The sequence below is a fragment of the Melanerpes formicivorus genome, unplaced genomic scaffold, assembly GCF_026170545.1.
Source record: "Melanerpes formicivorus ecotype bairdi unplaced genomic scaffold, bMelFor1.0.p_v2 SCAF_150, whole genome shotgun sequence".
Classification (NCBI taxonomy): Eukaryota; Metazoa; Chordata; class Aves; order Piciformes; family Picidae; genus Melanerpes; species Melanerpes formicivorus.
Genome location: NW_027142502.1, coordinates 111,923 through 134,279, shown reverse-complemented (window position 1 = coordinate 134,279; position 22,357 = coordinate 111,923). Strand labels below are relative to the sequence as shown.

Sequence of the window (22,357 nt, the reverse complement as noted above, 5' to 3'; positions counted from 1 at the left end):
TCAACTTAATGACTGTCAATCAAAAGAGATGCTAAAAAAGAAGCTTGTCTGCTCTAACATGAAGTCCTAAGTATCATTTTCCTTTCATGCTCCCCAACAAGAGCATCCTGCGGATTTCCAGCTGTCAGGAGCCGGAGAGCACCACAGCCATCATTCACAACACAAGTTTCTTCCTATGAAATTGCCTGTTTAAGGCTTTGCTTCAAATAGATGGAGGGGAAAAAAAATCCCAAAATATAACAAAACAAAACAAAAAAACGGGTCCTTTTCTACTCCTGTCTCCTGAGCCCTGCCCTGATGGATGGAGTTGCTCACGGGTGTAACAGATCCGACAGACTTGGAACGGCCACCGTCTGGTGACAACGATTTATTTCCGCCCGCAACTTTAAAGTTCAGACATTCCATTTTTAGAGAGGCCACTTAATTTCTCCAACAATAAATAACAAAGGCTAAGAAGAACTGGACTTCACTCAGACAAAGTGTCTGTGGGACTCGCTCTTCCCTTACACATTACCTGTCCTGGGGTGGCTTGGTTTCCCCCTCTGCCAAACAAACTGCAGACAGAATTCGGAACTAGCTCCTTGGGGGACAAGATGTTATTTAAACATATGTGTGTATAAATGCACAGATACATTTCTGTGCACATACACATCACAAAGCATGGTAATAAATGACCTGCGGAGCAAGGAGAGATGAAGGGGCCACATACAAGGAAGGCTAGCACTGAGGTTGCTGATGAGCAGGGACATCCCACATGCTTTTAGGGCTTCTCAGTCCAATTTCAGGAGCTCCTTTCAGCAACGCATTGGGATTTTTCTATGCACAGATAAGAACCAAAGGTCAGACAGCGTGACATAAATCCCTCAGGACACATTATTGTTCATTTGTTACAGAAACCTAAAAGGAGGGCTTAGCTCCAGCCTTTGGCATCCTACCGAGCAGGAGTATTGAATTTACACAGCTCCTTGCGGTCGTCTTCCTGCTCTCTTACCCGGCACTCACACACAAACTCAAAACAGTACTGAGCAGAAAAAAAAGACCCAACACAATAAGAGACACCTTTATCAGTCTCAGCCATCTGTGTTCCTTTAGTCTGATCCAAGTATTTTGGCAGGCATGTGCACAGCTTGCTCCTACCCAATATCATCCTGCCCTGCAAGAAGAAGTCCACTCCCACTTCCTCCCCTCTCCACCAGCGCATGGGTCAAGCGGCATTCTTGGTCTGTTGATGGAAGGACTTGAAATCCTAATACTTGAAATCCTATCAGTGCTAGTGTTTAATCAGTTATGATCTCAACAGGATCATTTAACCTTATTCTGAGTAACTGTAACCCTACTTGATAACACAGCACGGAAAAATGAAGAAACAAGAAAAATTTAGTCCTGACCATAGGAATTATTTGGAGTCAAAAAATTCTGATGGAAAAACAAAACAAGCACAACCCTTGGGCATCAGGCACTGGAATGGGCTGACCAGGGAGGTGGTAGAAGCATCATCCCTTGAGGTGTTAAGAAAACAAACAAGTAGACATGACACTTTGACTGTCAGCCTAACACCACTGTGGCCATTACACCATGTCCCAGACTTGATGATCTGAGAAGTCTTTTCCAACTGAAACAATCTCCTAAGTTAGAAGCACAGGAGCTAAGAGTCCTCTTCAGGAGAGAAAACAAGAGAAAGAAAAGCTCTACTTCCTAAAGCACCACCACCACCATAAATTAATTTTGAGACAACCTGACATCATCCTACTGGGGTTAAAATCTGGATTTTCATTGATTAGCAAAGGCTCAAATTCTTTTCTGAAAGCCAGCAGGCATGAAAACTTTATTAAGCCACTTTCAAAAGGAATAGAATCATGCTCAGGAAAACAGACAAACAAGTCATTTGAATAGACACAAACAAAAATGTAGGTCTCTGAAGACAAAGGGTGCAATAAACTCCTGAGTTTGCCTTCTGTTTCTAAACAGCTTTGTAATTGCAACATGCCTTCATATTTCAGACAGCGTGACAGGTTGATGGATTAAAAAGATTTGTTGTATCAAAAAGAATAAAGGATGTGGGGTGAGGAAAAGCACCAGGAAACCTGAAGTGGAATACGATAGAAGAAAACCCCTCTGGAAAAATACAAGCTTGAAGCACATATACCACAGATGTCTACCATGGCTCAGGCATCTTATTTATTCCTCTGAACTATTCCAGTAGAACTCTCTTCATTTATCAAACACAATCCAAAAAGGAGTTGACAAGAAAAGCCCTCAACTCTGTTTACTCTCTAGCTCTCCAAGGAACAATTTATCTCCTAGTACACTGCAAGGGAAACATAATCACCTATTTCCCCATACACAGTGCCTAGGGCAAACCCACACCTCCAGCTTCAAGTTTTAAGTGGTGCTTTTTTCCTACCTTAAGATACATAAACACCCCATGATGAGAACTTGGTTGAGTTTTTGGTTTGGGTTTGTTTCTCTCTCCCCGGCTGCTTCAGAATCATTGAATCAGTAAGGTGGAAAAGACCTCAAAGATCATCAAGTCCAACCTGTCACCCAACACCTCATGACTGCTACACCATGGCACCAAGTGCCATGTCCAATCCCTTTTTGAACACCTCCAGGGATGGCAACTCCACCACCTCCCTGGGCAGCACATTCCAATGGCTAACAACTCTCTCTGGGAAGAACTTTCTCCTCACCTCCAGCCTAAACTTCCCCTGGCACAGCTTGAGACTGTGTCCTCTTGTTCTGCTGCTGGTTGCCTGGGAGAAGAGACCAACCCCCTCCTGGCTACAACCTCCCTTCAGGTAGTTGTAGAGAACAAGAAGGTCTCCCCTGAGCCTCCTCTTCTCCAGGCTAAACACCCCCAGCTCCCTCAGCCTCTCCTCATAGGGCTTGTGCTCGAGGCCTCTCCCCAGCCTCGTTGCTACACATCAAATTCTTGTGTGGAAAGCCAACTGCTATGGCTGGAATTTTTCAGCACTGTCTTGGGTTGGATGCAATTGTGATTAATTTGGTCCAAGCAGGATATAAATTCTGAACAGAGATTATAAAAAGATGACTACACATCTGGCTAGGTGAAACATCACATACACACTCATAGAATCTGCTCCTGGTATTAATAATCTTCTTCTGGATTACATTTCAAGAAATGCTGCAACTACCCAAAAAAAAAAACCCCAAAAACCCCCAAAACCCACTTTTGCCTAAAAATCTAAAGAATAATACATCTGAAGTGCTGAAAAGTGGAATATTTTACTCAGATTTTAGACAAAAGCACCTCTTAAAAAGGCTTCAAAGGCATAAAAAATGGAAATCCTTAGGGAAAAAAAGAACACCCTGATTTTATAACTAAAAATAACACTAATTAGCCCAACCCACTGGGTGAAAAATTGTCTTTTCTTCATTCTCAGATGATAATAGACACACACTGGCAGCAATACCAGAGAGTTACAGAACCATGAAAGATTTTGGGTTGCAAGGGACCTTTAGAGGTCATCTAGTCCAACCCCCTGCAGTGAGCAGTGATGTTTTCAGCTAGATAAGGTTGTTCAGAGCCCTGTCCAACCTGACCTGGAATGTTTCCAGGGATGGGGCATCGAGCACCTCTTTGGTGCTTATAGCATGCTTGAGAGCAGGGTGGTGCTACAGCTCTACCTTCCCATGGCACTCTCTACAGCCACCTGAAAGGAGGCTGCAGCAAGGTGGGGTTTGGTGTCTTCTCCCTACTTAAAAGTGATAGGAAAACAAATGATAAAGAAAGTGGCCAGGGGAGGTTTGGGTTGGACATTAGGAACAGTTTTCTTCCCCATAGGGTTTGTCAAGCCCCAGCACAGGCTCTCGAGGGAGGTGACAGAGTCACCATTCCTGTAAGTGACGCTGAGGGAAATGGTTTCATGGTGGACTTGGCAGTGTTGGGTTAACAGTTGGCCTCGATCATCATAGAGGTCTTTTCCAACCTTTGTGATTCTATGAGTCAATGAATGTTGTCACCACAAGCACATCTTTCTGTCTGTAGAGTTGGATGCCTGTGCTAAACACAGCAGAGCCCTTACACTATGGAGTATAGATCACTATGTCAATACAAGCAACAGCCTATTAACAGTTTCTATGTGCAGAATATGAACTAAGGCAAACACTTGTTTTCATTACTTTTTGCTGTTGGCACATAAATTACCAGTTCCTAATGGGCTCTTTGGAACTCTTTTGCATTAACTAATATGACTCTATGTATTTTTGCAGTGCAATCATAGCTATCAGTTTCCATCTGTTCTGCTGTCCTTTTGGTATGTTATTGCTCTGAGGAAGTAAACAAAAATAGAACACTACAAAAACAAACCTGGGTGACAGCCTAGACTAAGGCTCTAATTGAAAATAAGATTTATTAGAAGAGAGAGAAACATCACAGTAAAACAAAGACACAGTTTCTCTAACATATCTTGGTATTATTCTTGGCAAAGTGAAGCAAGGCTATAAATTTACTGGAACAAATCAGTATGGTACTGATGTACCGTACTGATCTGGCATCACTCCTCCTGACTGCAAGAATATGTTAGCAAAACTCTTTGTTTTGCTTCAATTTCAGTCACCATAAATTTCTTTTCTAATTAGAGCCCAAGAGTATTAGGGCTTGTCTACACACAGGTTTTGCACAGACACAGCTACATGGGTAAGAAACCAAACTGACTTCACAGCAATGCTACTCCCTAGTCTAGACACCACTAAAACAAACTATACCCACAGAACTATGTCATGCTTAGGGGCTACTCTGATATAAATTTACCAGGCACCTTGTTGTTGGAAGGGTGGGAAGTGGCCCTTGCAGCAATGGTTCAACAGTACCCAACCTCTGAAAAGACTTAAAAGAGACCATGGAAATGTCTGGAGCCGCTTTCCATCAGTCAAAAGGGTATGAACATCCTTGGATGAGACGTGGTCTCAGGGTTCAAGATACACACAGGAAATGGGAAAAGACAATACTAAAAGATTTCAGCAGCCAACAACAATGTAGCCTTACCCCAGGAGAGCTAATGGTGAAAGCTGAAGACACCAAGAGGGTAAGCATCAAACAGTGACCAACTTCTTCAGCTCTCCAAAATGAACAGCCACCAATTGACTCACCTAACACTAACCCATGGAAAGAATGTAGCCTTACCCCCAGTAAAGTTAATGGTGAAAGCCTAAGACACCAAGAGGGTAAGCACCAAATATCTTTATTGATGATCTGGATGAAGGTATTTGATCCATCATCAGTAAATTTTCAGACAACACCAAGCTGGGGGCAGGTGTTGATCTGTTAGAGGGTAGAAGGGCTCTGCAGAAGGACCTTGACAGGCTGAACAGATGGGCAGAGTCCAACATAATGGCATTCAACAAATCCAAGCGGCAGGTGCTGCACTTTGGTCACAACAACCTCATATAGCCAGAAGGGGGTTGGTCTCTTCACCCAGGCAACCAGCACCAGAACAAGAGGACACAGTCTCAAACTGCACCAGGAGAAGTTTAGGCTGGAGGTGAGGAGAAAGTTCTTCCCAGAGAGAGTTGTTAGCCATTGAAATGCGCTGCCCAGGTGGTGGAGTCACCATCCCTGGAGGTGTTCAAAAAGGGATTGGATGTGGCTCTTGGTGCCCTGGTTTAGTAGTCATGAGGTCTGTGGTGACAGGCTGGACTTGATGGTCTCTGAGGTCTTTTCCAACCTTATTGATTCTATGAAAAAGTGACCAACTTCTGCAGCTCTCCTAAATGAACAGCCACCAACTGCCTCACCTAACACTAACCCATGGAAAGAAACCTGCACTCCAGCAGCCCGGGGTGGGTATCACTTTACATGGAAAAGGACTCACTTATTAACATCAGTAGAACCCAAGAGTCATTTAGAGATTTGTATGAAGAATTTAACACTTAGCAAAAATAAGCACATGAAAGTTTTGCTCTGGCTGTTGGGCTATTATTTCTAGCATTTGCAGTAGAGGCACATGAAAAATAATATTTTCCATAATAAAGACTGTTGGTTTTAAAGTCTAGTGATTTTTAACATAGAAATTATGGAGTGACCTCACGTGCAAAAATGCCCAGAGGCTGCTAAAACAGCAAAGAAACACGAAATTCTAGATATTAAGAAAATGTAGTGTGGCAGAATCATTAAAGAAATTAGAGCAGATGAAGTGGGGGGAGGGAAAAAAGTGGACAACATTAAACTGAAACCCACAAATCGGTTTGGAACAGTTTAACATAAGGCACATTCATCTCTCACTCTAGCTCAAGGAGCACATAGAGATCCCTTTTCAGATCAGTGCAAATGACAGCAACAGCTTAAAAACAAAATACAGTTTTGTTTTTTTTTTCCCCCAGAATGAGTAATATCAGCACTAAGAAGCAAAAAAAAGTCCTCCTGGCTTTGGAGCTGGGACAAGGCAGCAGATTTTCATTGTTTACTCAAACGTTTTCACAAGCAGTTTCCTTTGTCAAGCCACAATTAGTGTGCCATGTATCATTAAAGAATAAGATGATTTATAAATAGTATGAATACAAGGAATACCCCATTGTTCTTTTCTGGGCTGGTAAATACAAGACATGCTAGATAAGACTCCTCTGAAGTTGAGTTTCAGATTCTCTTACTGAATTTAAAGCCCTCCACCATTACCCAGCTTGGTTAGAAAAGTAACACCTTCAATCTTCTGCCTCACCAGTCTGCCCTTTCCTCTCTCCCAGAAGGATGTTAGGTCTAGCTCCACATTCCTGAAGTGGTACCCAGCCCTAACAGGACATGGGATGTAGAGTGCTCCTATGGCTCAAGCAGCTTCTCCTGCAAGATACTCTGTCATTCCTGCTTAGCAGCATCTTTCCTTTTTGAGTCTGGCCTTCTGGAGCTCTTCACCAGACAAATGCAATGAAGGAGACAGTTTTTGTGTACCTCCATCTCACTCTTTGGTCCACTGAGAGTCTGTGAGGTGCAGGAGTGACAGAGACCTAGCTATGCCATGGTACTTAGGCTGGACTGAATCAAAAAGCTCCACATAAGTACATCACAATTGGGGTGTTATGGCCATGGCTACAGCTCACACTGAATCAAAGCAAAATGTCCTATGATTTTCTCTCCAGGAGAAGATGATCATTCACTCTAGCTGTCTTCATTTTTAGATCTTTATTGTGCCAGCAGAAAGGATTGTCTAAAATCAACATATCTTTCCTGATGAAAGGGGGAAAAAAAGAGAACACTTTTCCCCCCCTTTATTATGGATCTTGGAGATAAAAGCCTCACCTATCTTGGAAGTTCAAGCTTCCCAACAGTGCTAGCCATGCAATAACACAAGCAGCAGCTACAAATGAAAGAACTCAAGGCCTCTTATTTCCCTGCCTAAGAGTAATTATAGAATGTTCTGAGTTGGAAGGGATTTTTAAGCTCATCCAGTCCAACTCCTCAATGAAGTTGATCACTCCTCTTTGGATGAGTATTCACTGGTAGACAGTGCTAAATAAGATCACTTAAAGGCTTGCTTCTCCAAGCTTTTCCACCTTCACATCAAGTCCATCTGCATTTTCCTCATTTATTATCCTTCTTCCCTTTCCTTAAAAACTATGAACCTGGTTAAAGTAGGTGGAAGAGGTTCAGTTTACCTCCCAAACTGTTACCCTCTCATTTGTCATACCTGATATACACTGGTCCCTAGCAAATCCACCACCTCCCTTCAAGAAAGCCATCCAGTGAAGGGTTAAACATGCAAACTAGAGATCCTGTCTAATTCCATTTAATCCCTAGTAACACAGCACAGAAGATGAGGTATTGTCCTTGTGTTCCTATTATTGCTGCCAGCCGAGCAGCGGGGTACAACACACAACCACCCAGAATACCCCACAGCATCCCAGCATTGTTTTGGGAGGCAGGGTTTCAAGGGACACTAATGTGCATTAGTCATTCCATATTAAAAATGAAATTATGATGGTGAAACTCTCAGCCCTGCCTGAAGAGGTTAGAAGAAAATCTATGTTGAAGAGCCAGGAGAGAGGAGCTAAGCAATTGCTGAATTTCCTTCAGCAGAAACACATAAGATGGCAAACAGAAGGTCTTCAGGATACTTATTTTTTTCCTTATCTAAGAATAGTGCAGCACCTAAGAACTAAAAAATAAGGGGGAAAAGAGTGACCCCAGAATGTATTCACAGAATGTTAAATCATCTGATTCCTCAGCCTAGATTACACAGAAATGCCAGAGGTCCAAAATAAATGTTAAGAAGCTTTCAGATTCAGTAACAACTACCCCAAATAACAGCACTTGGCTGTAAAACACAACGACTCCAGCACCTGGGCTTCCTTTGCAAATCTCCAAGTATTTGGTATGTCAAGCATAAGGCTTTTCCTCATGACCTGCACTTTTCTGAGCACGCCACACCTCCTTGTCTCTCCATACACTTAAGCACAGAAACAGCCACAAAAATGAAAGCTTGTGCTACAGGAAAATAAGCCCCAAACTGTAAATAAACTGCTCTTTGTTTCCTTTACTCTTTGCTGTTGCTTTAGTGAAAATGTAAGGTGACTCTTCAGTCTCAAAGCATGGCAGCTGCCTGGGGTTCAGAAGAGAATCCCCTTCCCCCCCCAGTCCTGTCATTGCATAGCTCTTCAGTCTGAAAGCGTGTCAGCTGCCTGGGGTTCAGAAGGGAATCCCCTTCCCACCCAGTCCTGCCATTGCATAGCTCTTCAGTCTGAAAGCGTGTCAGCTGCCTGGGGTTCAGAAGGGAATCCCCTTCCCACCCAGTCCTGCCATTGCATAGCTCTTCCCTTGGACCTCCTTTTCAAAGAGGGGTAATGGACAAGCTCAGTGGCTATGAAATCAATGGATCTGATCCTAGACAGTGAGAAAGAATGGAAAGAGAGTTTTTCAGTTGAAGTGCTGGGTGGATCTCTCCAATAAAGTTGGAGGGGGGGAAGAAGGAGGAAAAAAGAAAGGAAGGAAAAAAATTTAGTATGGTTTAGTGACACAACTCAGGGGGGAGAAAAAAACCAAAAATCAGACCATTTCCCAAGGACAAGGATTGATTTACTTCTAGAGCAGGTGGTTTCATACAAGCCTGCTCTTCTTTTAGGCTGCCTGCTGGCTAGACAAAACCCAGTCAGTACTTCCAAGCTGTAAATATCTGTATTTCACACCAGCTATCTGCCACCCAAAACCAGTCCTAAAGCCTGCATGAGACAAAAGATCTGTTAACTTCCTTGTGACTGCTGTTCCCCACCAATCCCTGACAGTAATTTTAACGTGGAGCAGCTCCCAGTGCTCTGTGGTTCACACACATGTCACAGTGCAACCAAGATGATGTCTGGCATCTGAATGCGTAGCAGACAGCGGAGAAGAACATAGAAGTTAAGCATGTCCTGTTACTGCTTTGCCCTTTTCTCCAGTGATATTCAGAAACAAAGCCCAGCATACTCTCCATAAGAAAAGGAAGAATGAAAATACACAATGCTCAAGCTTTTTCCTCACAAGGGAAACAACCAAACAAAACAAAACTTATGTCCAGCTTCTCTGTTCAGAAAGCTACCAGGCGGCAGTGGTACCAGACCTACTAGGCTTTGTCAGCAGGCCAGCAGCAATGATTTACAGGGGGAATCTAAAAATCAGTCAATCTTCATTTTGCCAGCTAGATACCAGAAAACACTGAGGACCTCGTGGGCAGAAGAACACTTCAGTTTTGTGGCTACAGGTTCATGCCCATTTATTATGCCTTACCAGTTTTTTATATCAGTGAGTTCGAACTCCCTAACAATTACTTTGCAGAGCACCAGTCCCTGCTAGTACAGCAGAGTGAGGTTATAAACCTGTAGAGATCATACTTCAGCTACAGTAAAGCAACAAAAAGAGCAAGTGAGAATTAGAATCAATATCTGCTAAAATCAAATAGAAAAGAATAAAAAACAAACAACACACAACCCAAACCACCTCAGTGGCTCAAAACTAAGACACAATTCCCAAGAGGAAGTATAGCTTGGACAACGCCTGGGATGCACAGGGGCTGTGTGATATTGAGGTAAGCTGTTCAGCTAGGGAGGGAAATGTTGAACCCTTACACACTACCAGCATCCTCTGCTGGTTGGTCCATTCAGAAGTGCCAGCCCCCACTTTCCAGGAACTGCAAGTCAAATGGCTCAAAATGAGGTGCAGAAGGCGGCTCCAAATGCTGGTGCAACTCAAAACAAACATGAGGCTCCCTTTCACACCAAGCTTCTCAGGATTCCCACGGAAGGTATGAACAGTATAAACAATCAGCTCAATGGCTCAACTACCAGACTGAGCAAATAAAACATCAGTACTGTACAGATGATGTTTTAAACCTGGCTTCCACCCTTTGCTCCTCAAGCAAGTCATGCAAAGGGCACTTGAAATCAAAGAATTTAAAGACCCTTCAGTCAAGGCAAATAGCTTTGCAATAAGTGGAGCTGCCAGCTAAAATCTTACATTTTTACTGTCCATCACAACCAATAACAGAAACAAGACCATTTTCATGCTCATCAGTGAAGGTAAAGTAGTAACCTGAATTGGAGATGCATGAGGAGACCTATCTGAAGGCCCTAACCAGGCTGGGATGCTGAACATATTCAAGACTTTGAGAGGAGACGGAGTTGTTCAGAGCAATCCCCAACTGGACAGCCCTCAAACAAATGCCAACACAGTGACCTCAGTGACAGAAGTTCAGTAATAATTCACACAGGAACAGAAAGAGTTCAAATAATTAGCGACTGCTAAAATGAGTAGGCATACAACACTCCACAATACCTCTGATTAAACTTTTTAGCACCTAAAATACTTAGTATGTAAAATGTATTTGACCAACATTGTGCCTACAGGAGCTGTATTTAACCACCACACCTGAGCCTCTCTTGAATTTCTAGAGGCAGCTTGCAGTAAAACAATTTGAGTGATTGTAATTGGACGGTTCTCTCTAACTAATGAACCAGCAGACTTAGCTTTTCAGGTCTTCTGCTGTGCACTAGCACCTGTAAAACCAGCTAACAGTCAACACACAAAATGGCTCGTTTAGAAAGCACACAGGTAAGTAATCACTGAGCAAAATCTTTACCTCTGCTCGTTGCGTGCGGGGCAAGACAGAGGTCTTCTCTATGGCGTAAACATCCACCAGGTAAAGACGTGCTCCTTGCTCTCTGTCCAAAATGGCTGCAGTCTGGATGACACCCGTGTGGCGCCCAATGGTGAAGAGGCGCCCCAGGCTCTTATCTTCGCACCGAACCGACACGATGTAATATTCCACCTGAGCTTCAGAGCCCCGCGGACTCGCCGCTTCGATCGAGATCACGTTTGTCCCAATAGGTTCACCCTCTTTCAGGATGGTTATGTATTTTGGCTGAGTGAAGACAGGCCCATCAATCCCTTGCAGAATTATAGTCATCTCAGTGGTGGACTTTCTCCTTTCAGGGCCCAGATCTGTGGCAGAAACGATGAGGTTGTAGATGAGCTGAGAAGGCACCAAAGCTGATGCCACTCTCAAGTCTCCGCTGTAGCGATCCACAATGAAGGTTTCGGTGTCTCCATTGACTATTTCATATTCCACTTCTCCATTGGCACCCTCGTCAGGATCTGCAGCAACAATTGTGGTTAGGATGGAACCGATCACAACCGAGGGGTCAGCCGCAAGAGCATTTTGCGACACGAACACGGGGACATTGTCATTCTGGTCCGTCACCAAAATGGTCACATTCTTCAGAGCAAACCGCCTGGACTCCACAGGAACAGCCTGATCAGTGGCCTTGACTGTCAACTCAAAGAGGTTAGCAAACTCCCGATCTATTTCGGCATTGGTAAATATCGTTCCTCTCACTTCGTCTATACGAAAGTGATTACCTCTTGGCATCTGTTGAATGATTGCATACATTAACTGCCCATTGATATCTGCATCTGGATCGTGAGCAGTCACAGAAATGACAGAACTACCCACAGGAACGTTCTCAACAATAGACTTAAAGATGTCCCCCGGAGGAAAATTAGGAGGGTTGTCATTAAAATCCCTCACGTGTATTACCACTGACATTGTAGACGACCGCGGTGGCCTTCCTTGGTCTTTTGCTGTTATATTGAGCTTATACAGAGATTGTGTCTCAAAGTCCAGTTTCTTTGCAAGAAAAATGCTACCAGTGTTGGGACTGATGCTAAAGGTCCCATGATTGTTTGTTCCCGTAATGCTATAGTGGAGGTCAGCATTGTCACCCGAATCAGAATCAGTGGCAGTGACAGATGATACAAGTTCACCGACTCTCATGTTTTCCAAGACATCCACTAACAAGGTTGATTTAGGGAAGGAAGGACTGTTGTCATTTTCATCCAATACATCAATGCTCAACATGCAAGTTGAGCTTAGGGAAACCGCTCCCGAGTCTACTGCTTGGATGACAAGTGAATATGATGCAGTAGCTTCATGATCTAATTTGCCTACTAAGGTCACTTGGCCTGTGCTACTGTCTATGGCAAACTGGTTTTCTTCATTTCCCTTGATTACAGAGTAGTGAATCAACCCATTAACCCCCTCATCAACATCTGAGGCAGAAACTCTCAGGACCTGTGTCAGATTTGCTGCCAATTCTGATATAGTAGCCTGATAGAGATCTTTCAGAAATTTGGGGGCATTATCATTGATGTCCTTCATGTAGATTTGTACAGTTGCCTGATCCTTTAGAGGCTTTGGCAACCCCTGATCTGTGGCTATTACAGTGAGACTAAACACTGCTGCTCCCCTTTGTCTCATGAGAGCTTCTCTGTCAAATTGATGAGTGCTCCTTATTTCCCCAGTCACTGTGTTCAGCTCAAAATCTGGCTGCATATGCTCAAATGAATACCTGACTTCCCCATTTGGCCCAAAGTCTTTATCTACAGCACTTATTTTACCAACATGTGATCCACCCTTCTGCTCCTCTTCAAAATAAAACACATAGTTGGTGCTGTTGAAGAGGGGCCTGTTATCATTTACATCCTCCAGAATCACAGTAACGTTCACAGTAGCATTGAGTGGTTCCACTGCTCTATCAGAGGCAACAACCAGTAAAACATATCTTTCCTGAAGTTCACGGTCCAGTTCACTTTTTATATACAGCTGACCATCTGGGAATATGCCAAAGGCATCCCCAGTATTTCCTTCAATTATACTATAAGCTATTTCACCGTTCACTCCCGAGTCTTTGTCAGAAGCCTGCACCTTAAAGAACCTGGAATTCACAGGCTCTGACTCCAAAATAGTGATTTCATAGGAAAGCTGGTCAAACACGGGCGGGTTATCATTCACATCATGGACAGAGACAGTCAGGATGAAGTTGGAGAACAGCTGTGGCACTCCCATATCTGAGGCCAGGATTTCAACCTGGTAAGACCCAGCATTTATGTCCAGCGGGCCTGTTAAGCTTATGGCACCTGTTTTTTCATCGATTGAAAACAAGCCCTTTGGGTTTTGCTTAAGGCTGTAAAGGACCATGCCATTAACACCTTCATCAGGATCAACAGCTTTGGCCTGGAATATAGTATGCCCAGCTTTCCAGTTTTCAACCACATTTACACTTTCCACTGCATGAACAAAGTGTGGAGAATTGTCATTTAGGTCTTTGACAGTTATATTGACCACAGCATCTCCAGTTATTGCCCCACCACTAGCAACCACCTTCAGCTGGTAAAATGCTTGCTCCTCCCTGTCAATGATACTGGCTGTGGTGATCTCCCCTGTCGCTCTGTTGATGGCAAACATGCCCTTTTGGTCACCTGTCGTAATAAGGTAACTGATGTTGGTGTTGAGGTCCATGGTGGAAGCAAAGACAGTCCCTACATGGTAACCTAGGGCAACATTTTCAAAGACAACAAAACTATACATGCCCTGACTGAAAACAGGTGGATTGTCCTGGGTGTCCAAGACAGTGATGGTGACAATGGCTTGGTTCTGTGATTGAAGATGGCCACCATCAGTGGCCACAATCTGCAGCTGGTAAGCAGTTTTCTCCTCCCTGTCAAGGGCTATTTTTGTTGTGATGATCCCTGTCTGACCATGGACCTGAAATCTGGAGGTATCTCCAGCTGAGATGCTGTACTTGACTGTCCCATTGGGTCCCAGATCAGGGTCCGTGGCAGACACTGTGGTCACATAGCTTCCAGCTGGCTCATTCTCTTGGATATGGGCAAAATACTGAACCGGGTAAAACACAGGGCTATTGTCATTTACATCCAGGAGACTCACATTAACTCTGGCTATTGAAGAAAGGGGAGGAGAGCCCAAATCAGTGGCCAGGACCTGCAGGGAAAAGTGAGCCTGCTCCTCCCGGTCCAGCTGTGAGATGGTGCTGAGTTTGCCTGACACGGGATCCAAGCGAAAGATCTGGCGAGGGGTCACCGAGGAGGGGCCAACTGCTGCCAGCAGTGGCTCAGCTTCCTGCAAGGAGAAGCGGACAGTCCCATTGTCCCCCAGGTCCCCATCTGTGGCACTCAGGACCAGCAGCTCAATTCCTGATGGAGAGTTTTCAGGCAGGGACACCTGGTAGCCCTCAGGCTGACTGAAGCGAGGTTTGTTGTCATTGACATCCAGAATGGTCACCACCAGCTGTGCATAGGAGAACTTGGGCTGCACTCCTTGGTCACGGGCACTGATGTTGAGCACCACCTGAGAAGCAGTCTCCCGGTCCAACCCACTAGAGATGGACATGCCTGCAGCATGCCCTGCAGTGCCACCCTTGGGGCCAGCTGTGGTAACCAGCCCACTGTGCTCACTGATGCAAAACCAACCAAGCTCATTGCCCGAGACGATGCTGTATTTGAGGTTGGCATTGAGCCCCGAGTCACGGTCCGTGGCACTCAGGCCCCGCACATAGCTGCCCACAGGCACCTCCTCACTGATGTTCACCCTGTAGACTGACTGCCCAAAGACAGGAGGGTGGTCATTAATGTCATTCACAAAGATCACCAGGCTGGCTACCGACGAGCGGCTCACAGGAGCTGCCACTGCCCCTTCAGGGGAAAGGGAAGAAGTTGGGGAGCCTGGGGGTGGGGCCCCGTAGTTATCTGCCACTGCCACCGTAAGGTTATAGGCTGGGATCCGTTCCCGGTCCAGCGCAGCTGCTACTTTTATAAGGCTGAGGTTAGGCACCTTACTGCTGTGCACCTCAAAGTGCCGCTGCTCGTTTCCTGCCAGGATCGACACAGAGATGTTCCCGTTGGCCGCGGGGGAGTCGGCGTCGCTCACCGTCAGCAGGGCCACCACTGTGCCAGGGGCTGCGTTCTCATCCACAGAGGCAAAGCGAGAAGTTGCAGGGAAATAGCGAAACTTCACCCGGGGCTCGTTGTCATTGACGTCGAGCAGGCGGATGAGGGCCTCAGCGCGGCTGCTCAGCGGTGGCACCCCTCGGTCCGTGGCCTGCACCGTCAGGGAGTACTGCTGTCGCATCTCATAGTCCAAACGCTCCCGGATTCGGATCACCCCGGTCTCAGGGTCCACCTCAAACGGGAGGCTGCCAGCTCCCTCCCCACCACCATCACCTCCTTCCAGGCGGTAGCGGATGTCAGCATTGGTGCCTTCATCAGCATCAGCTGCGGCCACCTGGAGAACGCTGGCCCCAACAGGTGCATCCTCAGGCACTCGTGCCTGGTAAAGGGTCTGGCTGAAGATGGGTGGGTTGTCATTGATGTCCTGGACAGTGACATTAACCTGAAGGTACCCCCGCCGACGGGGCTCACCCTTGTCCTCCACTTGTACCAACAGCTGGTAGGTAGGGGTGGCCTCCCGGTCCAGCCCACCCCTAGAAACCAGGTGCAAAAAAGCCCCTTCGCCGCTGGGGTTGAGGGTGATGTTGAGGCGGAAACGCCCCTCCTCGTTGCCAGCCACGATGCGATAGGAGCCGTGGTCTACACCATTAGTGCCACTGTCGGCATCGGTAGCCGTGTCCAGGATAAGCTGGCGCCCGCTGCCCGTGTCCTCCTTGAAAGTCACCACGATGGAGGGGTCAGGGAAGACGGGCGCGTTGTCGTTGAGATCGAGCACCAGGACTCGCACCTCGCTGGGGTAGGTGGGCTGGCTAGATAGCACCACCAGATCCACCACATCGCTGGCCAAGCTCTCGCGGTCGATGGTGGCGCGGGTGTACAGGGCCCCCGAGGTTGCGTTGATGGCGAAGAGGGCATGACTCTCGCTCAGACGGTAGGTGAAGCCCGGGCGAGTGGCGATGGTGCCCACCCAGGTACCGGGCGGTTGCTCCTCCAGCACCTGGAAGACCTGGCGGGGCTCGGCGGCGGCGCCCAGCGGTAGCAGCGGCGGCAGCAGCATCAGTGGCAGCAGCAGAACCGGCGACGGGACCCCGCGGACGGCGGGTGGGCAGCCCATGGCGCCCCAGGGGTGCAGCGCCCCGGGGCCGCTGCTCTCCACGGTGCCCCGCTGAAGTCCACCTCCCCGCGCTCCCGCTTCCCTTCTTCTCTCCTCACCCACAGAGGCTCCGCTCTCCCTGCCCCGTCACGGACAGGAGCAGACCCTCCGGCGCGCCGCGCTCACGGGACGCTTTTCTTATGTCGCAGCCGCTCCTCCCGCCGCCGCTCCGGGGCTCGGGGGCGGCCGAGGCCGCCGCGCCGCATCGCCACTCAGCAACCGCCGTCGCTACCGTCGGGAGCGCCGCGTTCTGCCGCTCCTCAGCGGCCGCCGCCCCGCCAACATGCCCGGGCGCTCAGCGGCGATGCGGGACGCCGCCGGGTTTGTAATCCACTGCCGCGGTGCTCACTGCCGCCGCCCGGCCACAACTTCGCCGGGTGCTCATTGATCCCTTCCCTCTTGACGGCCGCCGACGGCTCCCCCCACGGCTTCCCATTGGCCGTCCCGCCCTCTGCCCCGCCCTCCGCCCCGCCCCGCCCGGCGGAGGCCCCGCGCACTTGGGGGTCTGTCCCGGCGGCCGGGGGGGAGGGGGGGAGAGGGGGGCTGGCCGTAACTCCCAGCTCTTGGGTGGAGAGACGGGGGAGTCAGGACGACGAGGGCTTCGGACACCGAGGGACGTGACGGGGGGGGGCTGCGTCTTAATTGTAAAGCAGCGTTTGAAGGAACTTGAGGGCTGCGCGGCGGCCCATAGACGTTATCGCTGCTAACGATGCTTCGCCGAGCAGCGACAAACTTCCACTCCGGTGCAGCGTAAGCGGCAGCACGGAGCTCGGCCAGCCCCGACATCCTGCTGCCGCCCTTCTCGTACGCCTCCGCCGCGATCCACGCGCGGGCCGGGAGCGCCCCCTGCTGCCCCGTGACCTCCGCGGCAGCCGGTGCTGCGGGCGGGTCCGCGCTGCCCCTCTTCTGCCCCGGGCTGAGGAGGGGGAAAGGTGAAGCATCACAGGGATGCAAGAGTATCACGGGGAACCAGCGTCTTTGGTGTAAATGAGACACACAGCATTCTGTATCACACGCCTCCCTTCATTCTACATTCCTTCATTCTACACCTTTCTTTATCCCGCACATTCCTGCAGGCCGCATCCTCCAGCATCCCCAAAAGGCAGCACCTTTAAATGACTGGAAAAGCCCTAATTCCATGTGCCTGTGGTCACACCGAGTGTGAAGGCAAGGGACAACCCCAAGGCCACCGGTGCCAGTGGAAGCAAACCTCTCATTTTGAAGTTGTTCACCTTTAGTGCAAGCAAGGATGTAAACATGGTGGCCAACCAACCTGTAGGCTGGAGTTAAGATGGACAAAGTAGACCCAGCATGGCCAAGTAACAAATCATTGAATCATTTCAGTTGGAAAAGACTTCTAATATTAAGTCCAACCATTATCTAACTCCACCAAATCAGCAAATATGGAATTTATTTATCTTCCTGAGGGCATTAATTAACCCAGCAGTGAATTTTCCAACTTAGAAAAGAAAGGAGAGGAGTGAGGTGAAAAGAAATGAGGAGAGTGTATGAGTAATGTGGAAGTCAAAGAACTATAAGGATAAGGAAGATATTTTTTACAGTGAGGGTGGTAAAACACTGGCACAGGTTGCCCAGATTAGTAGCAGCTACCCCACCCCTGGAAACATTCCAGGTCAGGACGGATGTGGCTCTGAGAAATCTGATGCAGATGAAGATGTCCCTGCTGACTGCAGAGATGACCTAGATGAGTTTTAAACATCTCTTCCAATCCAAACCATTCTATAAAGTGGTGTCAGAAGTGGTTTGTTCCCTTCTGTTTCCCCAGATATGATGAAAAAAGGGCAATGAAATGAACATTAGCAGGAATCTTAGCTCTAAGCAGTTAATAAGGAAGAAGTGGTGTTTCCTGCACCTGGATGGTATTGTTATCTAAAAGCAATGAGATATTCAGGCCATTAGCTCCAGCAAATCATTGTTTCCTTTAGGCAATGGAGCCCCATGACCATGGCCAGCCCTGACCCAGTGGGCACTGCAGCCATCTGGAAGGGCCATTCCTCCCTGCATGGACACCCTGTTCCAGTGCTGTTATTGCAGGGTACCTTCCCTTCCCCTCAGCCTGCATTTAGTTTTGCACTTTTTAGTATCTTCTTGTGACCTGGAGAAGGACTTTTGTGTCTGGAAGTTGGTTCAGTAGGAGACAAGAAGTGTATCTACAAACTTGATGGAAATAGCTCCTTCCCAAGGAGCTGGGCAGTACACCGATGCGACAACCAAGAAGGGATCAGGGGTGCTGCCTGGCTGCCTGGCTCTCAGAGCGCTGCTCAGATCTGCATCAGTTCTTTGATATTTAACTCCATCTACAGGCGTGCAGCGACCCTTGCCTGCAGCGAGCAGTTCACTCGACTCTGTGAGACAGGCAGCCCTGTGCATATAGGTGGCTTCTTTATTTGCATGACACAATACAAATGAGGTGTTTAAAACCAGGGGAAAACAACAGTAATTCTGTACTCTCAAAGGAAAAATGTATATCTATATGAGGAAGAGAAGGGAAGGGTTACCAACAGAAATTAACATCAGCCTTGTGTTTTGTGTTTTTTTCACTGCCTGAATTTTTTTACATTTGCCAGCTGAATTTGAGCTCCAAATCAAAAACACAGCACTGAGGAACACGGTGGGCATTTGGGCACCCCCTCAGAAGGGCTTTGGTCCATTCACTAAGGCTAGGTCAGAATGAATCTTAAGTGGTTTATGTATGGGGGAGACACAATCTTCTTGTAACGTTGTTCAAGCTTCTCTGTGCTCACAGTTTGCACTTTCCTTAGGGGTCCTCGCTCAAGCCTCGAGCATAACAAAAATTGCTACTGCAGAAGCATTGAAATACACAAAACCTCCACATCACCCATTTAGTGCTGTACAGCTAGCATAAGAAAATTGCATAACATTCTGGAAAGACAATATCTAGAAAACAGGGGGAAAATCTAGACCCTAGGTTTGGAAGCACCAAGTTTGTGCTGTCCTAGACACTTGCAAACAATGCCTTACACTGTCAGATGCCACAGTTATGATATGTGCCCCTTGCATGACATTGAGACCTGATACACTGCAAAATTCTGCCACTTGTGAAAATGGGATGGAATGGAATGGAATGGACCAGACCAGGTTGGAAGAGACCTTCAAGATCATCGCATCCAACCTATCATTCAACACTATCTAATCAACTAAACCATGGCACCAAGCACCTCATCAAGTTTCCTCCTAAGCACCTCCAGTGATGGTGATTCCACCACCTCCCTGGGCAGCACATTCCAATGGCCAATCACTCTTTCTATGAAGAACTTCTTCCTAACATCCAACCTAAACCTCCCCTGGCGCAGCTTGAGACTGTGTCCTCCTGTTCTGGTGCTGGATGCCTGGGAGAAGAAACCAACCCCCACCTGGCTACAACCTCCCTTCAGGTAGTTGTAGATGACAATAAGGTCTTCCCTGAGCCTCCTCTTCTCCAAGCTAAGCAACCCCAGCTCCCTCAGCCTCTCCTCATAGGGCTGTGCTCCAAACTCCTCCCCAGCTTTGTTGCCCTCCTCTGGACACATTCCAGCAACTCAACATCTTTCCTAAACTGAGGGCCCCAGAACTGGACACAGTACTCAAGGTGTGGCCTAACCAGTGCTGAGTACAGGGGGAGAATACATCCAACAACGTGTCTGGGTTGCTTTGCAGGCCCTGAAATGTAACATTTGATCTAACATGATGGCTGTAACTATCAATAAATTGCTTCAGAAATGGAATTTGCTGAAGCCTTTAATATCCATACCCATAAAGTTAGGCTAGATGTATTTTTAGATACAAAACATCCATAAAAGAACAAAAAAACCACCTAAGCACTTCAATTCCTGAAGTGTTTCAGTAGATTAAAATTCCATTTCATAGCATTCAAATAGTGGTGTAGGTGTGGGGTTGGGTTGGTTTTTTTTTCCCTCAAAGCAAATGTTTACAAGAAAATGATGTAAAATTTTACTGCCCATTTTCAGTTACCAAAACAATTTCAGGCAAAATTTTATGATAACATTCTTGCAGCTGTTTTATGGGGTTTTTATAATATGAGCTTCTATTTCAAACAGAGCCAAAGGTAGGAGATTGAAAAAAAAAAAAGAAAAGTAAAAAACCATACAATTGGTATTTTTGTTTTAAGGGGTTTTAAGTTATTTTAATGGCTGAGGGGAAAAGTAATCCATTGAAACTGAAGCAGCTTATGGTAGATGTATACTGACACAAACCCGCCTGCGCTGTCAGTGGTACTGTCAGCAGGATGTGCTTCAAATGGAACAGTGGGATAAATCCCTCAGGATTCATTCTCTCCTCTCTCATTGCCTTGAATTTTAGTCCCTTGAAGATGAGTGATTTGTTTATGTGAAGATTTGAGTATGACTGACCAAAAAACAACAGTGCACAGACCAGGCCAGACAAAATAAAAGGCAATAAGGAAAGGTTTTTTGCCAGCCTCAGGATCAGAGCCAGAAGCTCTCCTGAATCCAGCTCAGAAGACAACAGTTCTGACAGTGGTGAGGATTCCTCATCTTGCCTTGAGAAAGAGTAGCTATGAGGAACTTGCTGAGATAGGAAGCAGGAAGAGAAATCATTTGATGTGTAGCACAAGCCCTACAAGGAGAGGTTGAGGGAGCTGGGATTGTTTAGCCTGGAGAAGAGGAGGCTCAGGAGGGACCTTACTGCTGTCTACAACTGGCTGAAGGGAGGTTGTAGCCAGGAGGAGGTTGGTCTCTTCTCCCAGGCAACCAGCACCAGAACAAGAGGACACAGTCTCAAGCTGTGCCAGGGGAAGTTTAGGCTGGAGGTGAGGAGGAAGTTCTTCCCAGAGAGAGTTGTTAGCCATTGGAATGTGCTGTCCAGGGAGGTGGTGGAGTCGCTGTCCCTGGAGGTGTTCAAGAGGGGATAGGACGTGGCACTTGGTGCCATGGTTTAGTAGACATGAGGTGTTGGGTGCCAGGCTGGACTTGATCTTTGAGGTCTTTCCCAACCTTATTGATTCTATGATTCAGAGTGAAATGAAAATAAAGCTGCTGAAGAATGAAAGCTTGTTGAAAACATGACCATCTCCAGTGAAAGTGCTACTTGAGTTCCTCCCAAAACCCCTAAAATTCTGGGCACTTTTAGGGAGTTGGGATTTTAGGTGGGGTTTTTTTTTAGGGGGGTGGGGTGGTTGGGGTTGGTTTTGTTTTGTGTTGTTTTGTTTGTTTTTTGCTTAGCATGAGGGTAATAAAGTGAGAAGAAAAAAAGAGGAGAGGTCTTAAAACACAGGGGAAAACCCCCATTTTTTTTCCCTTGAAGCCCACTGGAAATTTTCCATGTTGATCTGTTTTGTCTGTGCAATTCTTAGAGGCTATGAGGCAGAGAGACCTCTTAAGCCATCTTCTATTTCACACTGCATTAGCCTAAATCCAGAGTATCTCTGCCCCTGCCACTGGAATTACTCTAGCTGTGCTTCAGCATAAGCATGGGTAGAATCTTGACTCCTTTCAGATCAGCACAAATAAATTCAGACAGAGTTAAGGCTGTGCTAGAATTGTTTCACAAGTCATAATTTGCAAGGAAAAAAAGTGAAGAAAAGGTCTTGCCTACAGCCCTTTTGATAACACAGCCCAACACTTCATCAGGCTTTCACCTCCAGATACAGAAAAAGCAATCTAAGACCAACACTGTCCAACTTACACTCCACTGCAAGTCTTAATAGCAACCTCATAGTGTCCACTGTCAACAGATCAACACATCTGGCTGTGATGTTCAATGAGTTTCCAACACTTTTTTTGCCTGAAGTGGCCAGTGGTGCTGCTGAGATGTTGTGTTGGAAGGCAAAGAAAGTAGAGAAGCAAGTGATGAATTAAATGAAAAAGACTACAGGGAAGAAAGAAAGGGTTTAAGGATGCTTTCTTCCTGTGTAGGCTAAACAACAATGGGATGTGTACGTGTTGTCTGAGCCCTTAGAGGTCCCAGGAGTATAATCA

General features: G+C 46.8%; 1 protein-coding gene across 1 annotated transcript in view; it reads right to left on the bottom strand.

Moving 5' to 3' along the window:
* Nucleotides 1-16,340, bottom strand: part of FAT4 (FAT atypical cadherin 4) — a 161,930-nt gene extending 145,590 nt beyond the window's left edge. Inside the window, exon 1 of the mRNA XM_068168664.1 lies at nt 11,061-16,340. Within this exon, the coding sequence (XP_068024765.1) occupies nt 11,061-16,340 (5,280 nt within the window). The remainder of the gene's footprint in view (nt 1-11,060) is intronic.
* Between the last annotated feature and the right edge of the window lie 6,017 nt (nt 16,341-22,357).